This window comes from Peromyscus maniculatus, chromosome 13 (genome assembly GCF_049852395.1).
Source record: "Peromyscus maniculatus bairdii isolate BWxNUB_F1_BW_parent chromosome 13, HU_Pman_BW_mat_3.1, whole genome shotgun sequence".
Classification (NCBI taxonomy): Eukaryota; Metazoa; Chordata; class Mammalia; order Rodentia; family Cricetidae; genus Peromyscus; species Peromyscus maniculatus.
The window spans coordinates 43,356,642-43,369,226 of record NC_134864.1 but is presented as its reverse complement, the minus strand read 5'-3'; the positions used below and the strand labels follow the sequence as shown (position 1 = coordinate 43,369,226).

Below are 12,585 nucleotides of genomic sequence, written 5' to 3'. Positions count from 1 at the left end.
CTGGATTGTGGCTTTTATTTCATATTCTCTTCAGTAGGGAACTTGACCAAAATTCTGCAGACACAGATCTATGACTCACTCAAAATTTCCTTGAGAATGTCTAATCAGCATTTATAACTTAATGGACTCGAAGCCCAGCCTTTGGTGTGTCTTTGCAGCTCCAATATTCCCGTTCTCCAATAAGTGACATTTTCTTTTATCCAGTTGTTCCAGTCTCAACTTTCGGATTTATTCTTCTTTCTCTCCACTCATCCCCTCTTCACTAACTTGGCAGCCAATTCCACCAGTGTTAGCTTCACAGTATACCCAGAACTTGACTGCTCTCTACCATAGCCACAGCGACCACCTTCAGCCACACTGGCTTCCTAGATTGCTGGGATTGGAAGCCCCGGTGTGGGTGGAACACCTTACAGGCTCTTGCATCATAAGATCAAAGCCCTTGAGAGTCAGGGCTTTGGGTCAGAGTGATCACAGAAGAGAGCTGATGAAGGTTTTTACTTCCCTTCCCCAAGTCTTACTCATTCCTGAAAGACATACCACAGAGAATTGTGGAAGTTAGAACAGGACCAGTTTGAACAGCACCAGAGATTGCCATTCTTATCACATAGGCATGGTTACAGCTCATCACTAAACTGTGCAATAATTACATGCATCCGAATTAGTGTATTCAACAATAAATATTTGTAACACTTTAATAAAGATGACACGTATGACCCAGTATTTCACATGTAAGTGACACTAGTAACTGGTCAATATAGTTGTTTTAATTGTAACTCTGTTTTACTTTAGATTTTCTTTTTTTCCCCCCATTTGTCCAAATGGGGAAATGTTTAAAATGTCTTTTTGGAAGTGTTTTGTTTCAAATGGTGTTTTGTTTTTAATAAACTTCATCATGGGCAACACTATTAATGCAGTGGTTGCATGTTCAATGCTTGGCACTCTAATGGAATGACTCTTTTTATAGATAATCAATTTAATTTAAAATGATTAGCTGGCTGTACTGTCTCCTCCCATCCCCCAGCAATTAGCAGTCTTCTAAAACTAAAACATGCAAAACTGTGAAAGCAAAAATCACAATGTATAGTTTATTACATAAACTTCTAAATTAAAAGACACCTCTTTGGTCCCTTAGAGACTATCTATTTACTCCTTTGGCAATATTGGGGATTGAACCCAGGGCTTTGTAAATGCTAGCAAGTGCTCTGCTACTGAGCTGTGCCTCAATCCTCCTTTAAAGATTTACTGAGCAGCAATAACATGTTAATAATATCCTGGATGTGGGAAGCACAGTGACAGGGAGCAGCCTGATCAGTCAGTACTCAGGGGAAATGGTGTGTGGTGGGAAGAGAGACGTACAGAAATGATTTATAATGCAGCATGGGAATGCTTCAGCAGAGGCACATGCAAAAAAACTTCCACAACAAAGGACAGAGCAATCAACTCAGCCTGTCCCTCTGGAAGGAAGACCTCTGAGGAGGTTTGTGAAGAGGGAGAGGGGACTCTAAAAAGCTGAGCAAGAGGTGAGGACTCCTAAGATGAAGGAGTACTATGAGAAAAGTCCCTAGATGATCTGACATGAATTGGAAACAGCCAAGAAGCTCACCTAGTCAGAGCAGAGCATGTCATGGGAAAGAGGGCTGCAAGATTCAACCACGCTCAGCATCAGCTAAAGAATCTGCATCGTTACTTTGTAGATGATGGGAGATCAGTGTGGATCTATAAGCAAGGAGCCACCAGATCAGCTGTGACAAATGGTGCCAAGGAAAACACTATTGGTTTCCTCTTAGCTTGCTGTGTTATGTTGAAAAGTTTCGGTTAATGAAGCAAGCAGGCCCCTGAGTTCAGGTGGGGGTAAGAGGGTGTCAACCTGCTCCGTCTCTCCCACTTCATCCTCACCTAGGTCATACTCACCTCTCTGCTGGGGAGTGGATAAGAAAGACAGAGGACATTTTGGGGAAAGATTGTGTGTGTGTGTGTGTGTGTGTGTGTGTGTAGATAGATAGATGATGATAGATAGATAGATAGATAGATAGATAGATAGATAGATAGATAGATAGACAGATAGATGATAGATCATCTTCCAATTTTTTCCTTATTTTATATTCAATGTTTTATTACCATAAAAATTTAGTTTTGTAGATGAAGTGAAAATTGCCACAATCCTCAGAGGTAATTCAAATAATTCATGGAAAGAAGGGAGATTATGTACGTGTTATCAAGAGTGAAGAGTCCTCCTCAGAGAATTGGGGATTCTGAAAACACATCCTCCATTGTGGAGAAGCCCACAGGAATAGAGGCTCAAATAAATTTTGTGTGCATTTCTTACTTTTATGTTAAAAGGCGACCATGAAGCCCTTAAGTGGTATATCCCAACAAATACCAAGGCAAAGAAGAGATAAATGTGCAGAACTCTATGACAACAAGGCATTAGCATTCTCATTCCGAAGATGTTATCCAAAGCCTCCCATCCCAGTAGATTGACTGGAATATGGCATCAAACATCATTCTTTCTCCCTTTGTCTGAGTAAGCTACCTCATGGGAAACTGCATTTCAGAAATTTAAACAGAGTCAGGATGTGTGGTTTCCATGCCAACACCACCAGCCTCTCTGTTGTTTCTTATTCATTTATTTATTCACATCACCAGTACCTACATACTGAATGCCACAAATGTTTCTTGTATGTGCAGGTGGTGGGAGGGTTAGGAAGATCAAAACAGATTCTGTCTTCGTTGAGTTTCAAGTCTACTGAGAGAAACGAGTACCAAACACTTAACTGAATGTGCAGTTGGAGAAGCTGAGGCCAGGTAAGACCTTCCTGCCCACCAAGGGGTAGATTAAATTGGTAGGAACCACCAACCTGTGTCCTGATATGGTTAGAAACTTCACTCAGCACATGTACCCTTGTCTTGTGTTTATACTCTTCATTCTCTGTGATGGAGAGGTTATGTTGTGCACCTCATCAAAGAAGGTGTTCATATACCCACTGCTTAGCGTCTACACTCATTCATATAAAGCGTTTGTGAGTGTGGCTAGCGTTAATGAAGGTACATTAGTGGGACCAGTCCACAATGAGGGTGCCCAGTGAATGGGTATGGGAAAAAAAACAATTAGAATTTACTTGGTTTTAAAAGACCATTTAAACCTTTGATTCCCTTCCCCACCATTGCCCAGGAGAAATCAAGTAAGCAAAACCCAACCACAAAAAGGACAATTTCCAGTTGGCTAATCTCTTTTATTTTTTTCAATGAGTCTGGTCATCTTTTTATAACTCAGGAGATTCTGAAGACTCCTATGCCCTCAGAGTCATATTTTCTACTCCAAACATATCCATATCCAATATATATTTTTTCACTGTTGGACTGTATCCAGGGACTTGTACATACTGAGTACTTATTCTAGTACTGAGTTAATTCCTTGGTACTTGGAATTTATGAGACAAAGACTCACTATGCAGTCCATTTTGGCTTTTAACTTACAAGGTAACTCCAGTTGTCCTCAAACTCATGATCACCCTACCTCCACCTTCTGAGCCCTGAGATCACAAGCATTTCTTGCTATTAAGGACTTTTACACCTCCCCCTCCCCCCCAATTGTGGTACTATCAGTTGAAATATCTATTTAAAGTCTTGATTCATGACAAATTATGATGCAAGGTTTCACACAAAAGTGGGGTGGTGGCATAGCATAAGAACAGAGGGCTCACAAACGAATGGAAACACATGAACTATGAACCAAAGGCTGAGGGGCCCCCAGCTGGATCAGGCCCTCTGAATAGGTGAGACAGTTGATTGGCTTGATCGGTTTGGGAGGCATACAGGCAGTGGTACCAGAGTCCTGGGCTTGTTGCATGAGTTGGTTGTTTGAGACCTGGGGCTTATGCAGGGATGCTTGGCTCAATCTGGGAGGAGGAGACTGGACCTACCTGGACTGAGTCTACCAGGTTGATCACAATCCTCGGGGGAGGCTTTGCCCTGGAGGAGGTGGGAATGGGGGGTGGTGTAGGGGGAAGGGGAGGGGGGCAGGAGGGGGGAGAACAAGGGAATCCATGGCTGATATGTAGAACTGAATAGTATTGTAAAATAAAATAAAATGAAATAAAAAAGAACAGAGGGCTCAGATTTAAGCTGAAAAAGCAAGGCAGCAAAGCTGCTCTGGGCAAGTGTAGCATTTCTCAAGACTATTAGATGGACACAGAGAGGGCGTACCGAGCATCCACACTATGGGATCATTAAGTGAAAACCTCCAGAGATGGGAAGGCATGTAAAGCACCACGGGAACTGCAAGAGGCCAGCACCCCGAGATCCTAAAGAAGAAGGGGAAATGGATGCTGTTGAGACTGGCAAAGTAAGCAGGGGCCAGATCATATGGAACCTCATGGGTCACATGACTCCTAATTGGATGCCCTTAGCTTTTCCCTAGCAAGCAAAATGACATCATTAATAGCTTCTTTTAAACTTGGAGTTTATTGGTCATTGAGACAGAAACAGTTGTGTCAAAGCTGGCAAACTTGTACATGTACGTACACACACACACACACACACACACACACACACACACACACACACACACACACATTCAAAGGGTACACAAAGCAACTTCTTGAAAGAGCATGTAACTTGGCAAGCAGTCTATCCTGTAACCATAGGTATAATTTCAGGTCAGCCAAATAGTAAGCCGAAAAATATTCTCATATTATTTTTTCTTTCACAGCAAAGTTTCCTGTGGAGAAACTAGAATCGTGAGGGTTTCTGGAAGAGCTTTCAAAATGTCACCTGCCAACAGCACATGTGAGTTCTCTACTGTTTTTCAGGATCTGCCCAGCTGACGCTCCTGTTTCCTCTTAAGAAGCAAGAAGCATCTTCTCCACGTCCCTTACCATTGGCCAGGCACGACTGAACTGGGTCTAAGTTTTGTTTACCACCAGGGTAAACTGTGGTCTCATTCTGTTCTTATCTTAGGCACACTGGGGGGCTCGCTATGTCCCCATGTTCACAGTCACTGACACTAATACACACACACACACACACACACACACACACACACACACACCTCTTGTAGAGACTACTCACTGCCTTCTGTCATTCTGTTAAGTCCTTAGCACTTTACACACAACACTAGACTCATTGGTCCATGTTATTTTCTATAAATAAGTTATTTTGTTTGATCACCTTATTCTGTCTCCACCAGTCCACCTTATTTTTCTTCTCTGGCCTTACTTTTCAACTACTAATACCCGTGCCTTTTAATCTGTCCTTTTATTGAGAGTAATAAATTAAGAAATCCATCATGGGGTTCACCTTTTGCCTAAGGATCGCCAGCGTGTACATTACAAGCTCACTGCGATGAATACAGGGGAATCACTTCAGGAGCAATGACATTCACTGATGTCCATTGTAATTTGTCAGTCTTGGACTGTATGTACACTTGTGTGCAGGACAACACTTTTCCGGGGAGAGATGTTTGTAAAAATGGTGTCTTCTTGGAAGAGCATCCATCAGCTGTTTGCTGAAGTTGAATCTGCTTCAGGTGCTAGGATTCTATCCGGTCATCCTGTGAGTCTACACTTATGGTGGAACCATGGCTACTGGTATCGACATTTTCATAGGATTTTTGGTCTTTGGCGAAGTTGATGAAAACCTGCGTTTTTTCAAGGGAATGAAAGACATTAGTACCAGATAAAGAAATAAAGCTTCATTCTCTCTCTCTCTCTCTCTCTCTCTCTCTCTCTCTCTCTCTCTCTCTCTCTCTCTCTCTCTCTCTCTCTCATCTCTCATCTCTCATCTCTCTCTCCCTTCAACACTCTCTCTCTTGATTTCCTTCTTTTCTTCCTCTCACTCACACACTCACAAGTTCAGAAAGCAATATTTCTTCTGGACATGCTCACGTACTTATGCACATCCTTCCTAAGAGTCCATTTATTCAGCCAACTTAAACTGGACTTTAAAAATAATGCCCATTTCTGGGACTATGAGGACATTTTTTGTCATAATCTAAATTTAAAGCTGTGGTTAAAGATCTATAGTCACACATTTGTAAACCATAAGATCCACATTGATCCCTTATGATGTATGATAAGGGGCCCAGCTTGATGCCCTCTGAAATGTTTAAATAGAAATGTCAAGAGAGAATTCACTAGTTTCAGGAGGAAAGGCACAAAATAAAATTTGTGTAAAAAACTCCCATTAAGTTTGCCAATTATCTAACATGCAGACCCCTTTACATAATTAAAATTATGAAACTTATTAGTTATAGATTTATTCCAATGTCACTGAGAATCTAGTTTTCCTGTGTGTGATGCTCAATGCTGGTCAAATAAGTCTAAGAATAGCTCTTCAGTCTTGGCAAAGCCATAGTTGCCTTAAGTCTCTATAAAATATTAATCCATAAAATGCAGCACAATCCATTGACTTATTCTCAGACCCACTTCAAAGTCAAGCATGGAGTTTATTTTTTATATGTCACATTAGTTGAATTGTATAAAACTTAGTGGAGAGAAGATAGATGATGTAGGAAGCTGCTACTATTGAGTAGAAAGGTAATTGAGATGTATCAATAAGAGAAAGGAATTCTTCATTTGTTGTGTTAATAAATGCCAGCATCTGTACGTTCTCAGTCACTCATTCTACAAATCCTAATTCAGGAAACTGAGTAATGGAAACCTTCATTATGAAACCTACCAAGAAGAAAGTAGAGGAAGCATTAAGAGCTAATTTTTTCACAGGTGATGAGCCTGTTTTCCATGTACATGTAAACATTTATGGAAGTAGATGTCATTTACAATGGAAAAAAACTTCATTTCTCCACTAAAAATAGTTGCTAATGCCTTTCATATCTATTTTTTAATATCTCAAATGCAGTTAGAAATAAATTAGGCTCTTCGCTAAGGTGTTCAGGTGCAAGATTAGATACTGATTTAATTAAAAGTAAATTAAATGTCATTAAAAAGAAATAAGCAGGGTGCATAACAACTAATGTGTGACATTGTGCCATGGATTATGGCATGCATTTTACCTCTTCCAGAGTGGTCTGGCTCACGAGGAAATTTGTGATATTTAAAGCAGTCTTGTTGGTTTCCAGAAGGTCAAAAATGTTTGCTACTCCTCCTGCTGTAACCGGCACGTGGTACTCTAGCATGCTAAGGTGCTGATCCTGCAGGAACCAAAACGGAAAGACTTGTTTTACAATGGCAGGTTAACATCAACTTGATCAAATCTCACTTTATGGAGAGCTAGGGAAGATGCTTGTTCTGCTGGGAGAAACAAAAATCATGCCGTGGTGGAAATAGTGGGCACACTTTGAAACTAGCAGCTTATAGAGACGAGATGAGAAATTTTATGAACGTCCGAGAGAAAGCAAATTGAAGAGTGAATGGATATTTCAAAGCATCCTGGGTTCATGAGCATTTAGAAGGTTACAATCCCATCCAGAAGGGGGGAAATCCTGTAGGATGCATCCCATATGCTCAGCTTGTGGATCAGTTTTAATAGATTGGCTATGCTCTTGAATAGGTCTAACATTCCAGGACTTGGCTATTCAGTTGAAATGAGCTAAGAAAAGAAAAAGACCAGACTTCAGTAGTGTTGAAGTTGTCCAGAAGCCTTTTTTTTTTTTCTATTGAGGCTGCCTACTTTTCTCAGCTCATCTTAAAAGGCTTTTCAGTTTTTAAGCTTTCACCGCTAGAATCATCTACTTCATAGTCTGTCGCTACTGCCTCGGAATATCTCTAACACCTGATGTTCTGAATGCTTCATCATTCACCATCTACTTTTCGGGCGGCGGCGGCGGCGGCGGGGGGGGGGGGCGGGGGGGATGGGGGGGGTCCTTTAAGGCATCTGTCCGGTTTGACCTTTCCCCTCTCTTTGCACCCCTCACACTGCTGACTTGACGGGTCTCATCGGAGTGACTGCAGCATCCTCCTTGGAAGCCTAGAAACCAGATATGCCGATTTGTTCTGCCACAAAGCAGCCAGAGAAGTGGGATGCTAGTTTGATCCGATGTTCTCTCACTCCAGAATCTACTCCTGTGGTGTCTGTAGATCCTATCAAAGTCGACGCATTGCAACCTTATTTTTCAAGACTTCTTTCTCCCCGCCTTGTCTGGAGCCCAGGCTCTCTCATGAACTTGTACTCTCTTTGTCCCTGTCTCTGTAATCTGGCCATCTTGCATGCTTAATTCTCAAGTGATCAGTCCAGATATTTTCCATCTAAAGAGATCTAGACACTACTGCAGAAGTATAAAGGACATTCTCTTAGGGAGAAATTGCCTTTTATCATCAGCTCATTTACTTTGGGTAGCTTTAGTCCCAGGAGGCACACGCCAGGAAAAATGGAATCTCGACTCAGTAAATAAACATTTCAACCAAGCAATTGACTGAATGTGTGAGACCCACACCATTTGTAGAAGACAGATGTCCTTTAATTTTCTATTCTGATGATAAAAAAAAAATGGGCTTTGACAAGAAACTTGAAAGCTAATGTTCCTAGAGGAATTAGCTAAGGCTTGGGGAGGCTGAGGCAAAAATAGTTTATGAAGATAAAATAATTATTTTAAAAATGCATTCTTTTGTTGTTTAACATCGTCTCAGATTAATATTATGCCCTATAGTTTGTGAAGACACCAGATATTTTCCACATCAGTTTTGTAAAGTAGATGTTTTTCCTGCTTGCAAATAAGAGAAATGAAGCTCAGTGACTTTAAATGTCTCCTTAGATATCTCCTCTGCACAGCCAGGGTCAACTCACAGCTTTCCAATTTCTTTTCATTATTCTACTTGGATTTCCTTTTAACCACAATTATTTGTCATCCTCAATTTGTACAAATTACCTGTCTATCAAAGATGTTATTCTGACATTTTTTTTTCTGACAAGAACATTAAGTAGGGGCTATGTGAGATTTAAATGTGTGTATCCCTGTGTGTTCATCTGGTCGGTTTTACTGTATAAGCAAGAAGAAAGCAGCTCTAAGGGATTTCAATCTCTTTGGGAGCCGAGGATTGCTCAGACCTTTGTGGGTTTATTTTTCAAAGGAGAGGAACAAAGCAGATAAAATCTCCCAGCTGCAAGATTCTGAGTGCATTATTTTTTTTTTCTAAGCAATGTTGCTGGTCATATAACACCTGTAATTCCTGGGCTCCCTAAGGTATGCATGTATGTAATTATTAAACTGGCAATGTATACAACTTGAAAACAAATCCAGTATGATTATAAAGACTTTGCAAGGAAAAAATTAATATGCAGATTGAAATAATTAGATTATTTAAAATACCTACCAAGATATAAGGTCTAGGGATTTTATTTGTTTGTATGAGGTTCACATCTTGAACTAATGGATTAGGATGAATAACAGCATTGTGATCCACTAGGAAATAGCTCACACTCACTTTGTTATTACTCGAAAAGCCAGTCAAGGTCTAAAGGTGGAGACATCACTTACTTTTAAGTATGTTTTTGGAAAGTGCAGCTGCATAAACCTTGTGAGGTTTTCCATGCTCACTTTATTATTTTTCAAGTGAACCTTGACAGTAAATCCACGTCCAAACCTAAAAGTGCAAAAATACAGTATGAGTTACATTTTGCCAAAATAGCTCCCCTGGAATTCCAGATAATGAAATACATCCCAAGCTGCCTATTATGGCCCCTTTTCTTATATAAAGACTGTCATTTTGCTATAAAAGTTCAGAGTATGTTGCAAACGGGAAGCAGTTCAACGCCATGCTTTGCTCTTTGTTTGTTTGTTTTAAATTTCTACCTCTACACTGTTTCAGAATCCTGGAGCAAAAGATACACCGGCATGAAAACACACAATCTTGGCTTTCTTCGACAATCATCAATTGGCAATAACAGACATCAATTTTTGGAGTTAAATACTTTCTAAGTTAGAGCAAGATCTTGAAAGGCAGGCCATTGGAGATTTGGTGTCAACCGTAAAGATTAAATTAGACACTGGGATTCTAACACTAACTAGAAAGTCAAAATGCTGGTGTTCGCTCTGCTAAAAGCAGAGTTCATAAGCAGGCTATGACACCCTACAAGCAGCTCAAGGTCTGCGTCATCATTTTGTTTTTTTCTCAGATTATACTATTTTGATAAGATAATTAAGTTGCTGTATGGAAATACATGAAGTATCATCCTGTAGTTTGGAGATTCACATAGATATGTATAAATGCACATACACTTGGGAATATAAATTAATAATTTAATTTTGATGTGATGCTAATATGGTATTTAGGCATCTTTCCCCAATGCATTCTTGATTAAAAGGTTTTCAATGTGGTGAAAATGTTAAATAGCTTACAGAAAGCCTGTGCAAATGGCAAACGAACATGGTAGATTAAAAAATCTATGCCTTCATGTACTTGTCAAGTCCAATTTGTTATTGGGTATATTCTTGAAACTACTTCCTGGGAGTATTTTGGTTGTAAATGATTTATTATTATGACTATTAGGAGCTTCAAACTTTCTAAAGCTTGGAGACTTTAACTAAAAAACACAATAAATCTCTAATAAAATAATTTAAGTTTGGGGTGAATCAATGATTACTTCCAGTGAAGAGTGTCTTCTCAGTTTTTCTTTTTCTTTTTTTTAAAATTTTTTTAAATTTTATTTATTTTATTTTACAATACTATTCAGTTCTACATAACAGACACAGATTTCCTTGTTCTCCCCCTTCCTGCCCCCTCCCCTTCCCCCCAGCCCACCCCCCTTTCCCACCACCTCCAGAGCAAGGCCTCCCCCGAGGACTGAGATCGACCTGATAGACTCAGTCCAGGCAGGTCCAGTCCCCTCCTCCCAGATTGAGCCAAGCGTCCCTGTATAAGTCCCAGGTTTCAAACAGCTATCTCATGCAGCGAGCCCAGGACCTGGTACCACTGCCTAGATGCCTCCCAAACAGACCAAGCCAATCAACTGTCTCACCTATTCAGAGGGCCTGATCCAGTTGGGGGCCCCTCAGCCTTTGGTTCATAGTTCATGTGTTTTCCATTCATTTGGCTATTTGTCCCTGTGCTTTATCCAACCTTGGTTTCAACAATTCTCGCTCATATAAACCCTCCTCTTTCTCGCTAATTAGACTCCTAGCGCTCCACCCGGGGGCCTAGCCATGGATGTCTGCATCCAGATTCCTCAGTACTTTGATGGGGTTTCTGGCACAACTGTTAGGGTGTTTGGCCATCCCATCACCAGAGTAGGTCAGTCCCGGCTGTCTCTCGACCATTGCCAGCAGTCTTTTGTGGGGGTATCTTTGTGGATTTCTGTGGGCCTCTCTAGCACTTTGTTTCTTCCTTTTCTCATGTGGTCTTCATTAACCATGGTCTCCTATTCCTTGTTCTCTCTCTCTGTTCTTGATCCAGCTGGGATCTCCCACTCTCTTTGCCTCGACCCTCGCCGTTCATTGCTCAGTTTTTCTATCCAGTGCACAGTGGCTGTTGGAGCAGCTCCCCTACACCGTGGGCAAACAGCATATTTGTTGGTTACCTGCTCTTTATATGTTGCAAAGATCCAATGCACTGGAATCTTCCATTCACCATAATGGCCAGCCGGGTACAAAGGGCTTCACATTCTTCCATGCTAAAAGAGGAAGCAGATTACTACCAACATCCAGGGCGCAGAAAATTGAGTTGAAGTTCATAAGCATATCTTCATTATGGCACTGTAGCAATCTCCCTTGAGGGTTCTCTTGAGAAGGCTTAGCTGTTAAAAGCTAGGCTCACAACCAAAATGCCAAGAACTCTTTCTTGAGAAAGAACCAATAAAATCTTAAAATGTGAATTAAACATATTCAAATGGGGTTTATTACTGCCCTCTTCCACTTGAGGCCATCTCTCTTATCTAGATTGTTTCCACTGTCAAACGCAACAGTCTTCAGCTCATTCAAGCTCTAACTCAAGACCCACATTTCTCATGAAGTGCTTCCAAAACGACCCAGGGCATCTTTTATGTTGTCTCCTACTCCAGTTGGTTTTGTTTTGGGGTTTGTAACTAGTTAACTTGTACTTGATTACAAGCTCTCTCATTTCATGGTCCACGATACCTTGAGGGAGTCCCAGTTATCGCCGTGGTCGCTCCATGCAGAAGTTCATGGGAATAAAATGATTAGCCTCAGGGTGATGGACTCAACGCTGACACACAAACAACTCTCACAGTAAACCTATCTAATTATTTTTGGCTGTGTGATCATTATAATGAAAGCTGGACTTAATACGAATCATAATGAAAGGCCAATGTCATAAGAGAGGCGTAGATAAAGCCTCAGCATCCTCATACTTAAGAGACTAGGAGGGCTCCGCTGTGGAAGAGGGCCATGTGGGTGGGTTCTGGGGGTGGGGGGGCTGGTAAAATGAAAACCTGTAGCCAGCTTGTGGAGACTGCTTCAAGCAGAAAGCACATATAAAGGGATACATGGAGACAGAAAGTCCAGTGTGTGGATGGAGAGCCTAGAGATTTAGCCTGACTGAAAAAGAGGGAGTATTTCTGGGGAAAAGACCAAGGATTCTGAAACTTTTTGAAAGGCTGTTAGGGAACAATAGCCAAGAATAAGCAGGTCCTACGTCATGAGAGCTTCATGGTAAAAAGGTTTGCTGAGACCCT

The 12,585-nt window shown here is 40.9% G+C and overlaps 1 protein-coding gene across 2 annotated transcripts in view; it reads right to left on the bottom strand.

Moving 5' to 3' along the window:
• Window positions 1-4,439: 4,439 nt before the first annotated feature.
• Window positions 4,440-12,585, bottom strand: part of Abca12 (ATP binding cassette subfamily A member 12) — a 168,986-nt gene continuing 160,840 nt past the window's right edge. For both annotated transcript variants that reach the window (XM_006972243.3, XM_076550169.1), the window contains 4 exons: window positions 11,473-11,565; window positions 9,434-9,539; window positions 7,013-7,150; window positions 4,440-5,638 (listed from right to left, as the gene is read on the bottom strand). In XM_006972243.3, the coding sequence (XP_006972305.1) occupies window positions 5,531-5,638; window positions 7,013-7,150; window positions 9,434-9,539; window positions 11,473-11,565 (445 nt within the window). In that variant the 3' untranslated portion in view covers window positions 4,440-5,530. The remainder of the gene's footprint in view (window positions 5,639-7,012; window positions 7,151-9,433; window positions 9,540-11,472; window positions 11,566-12,585) is intronic.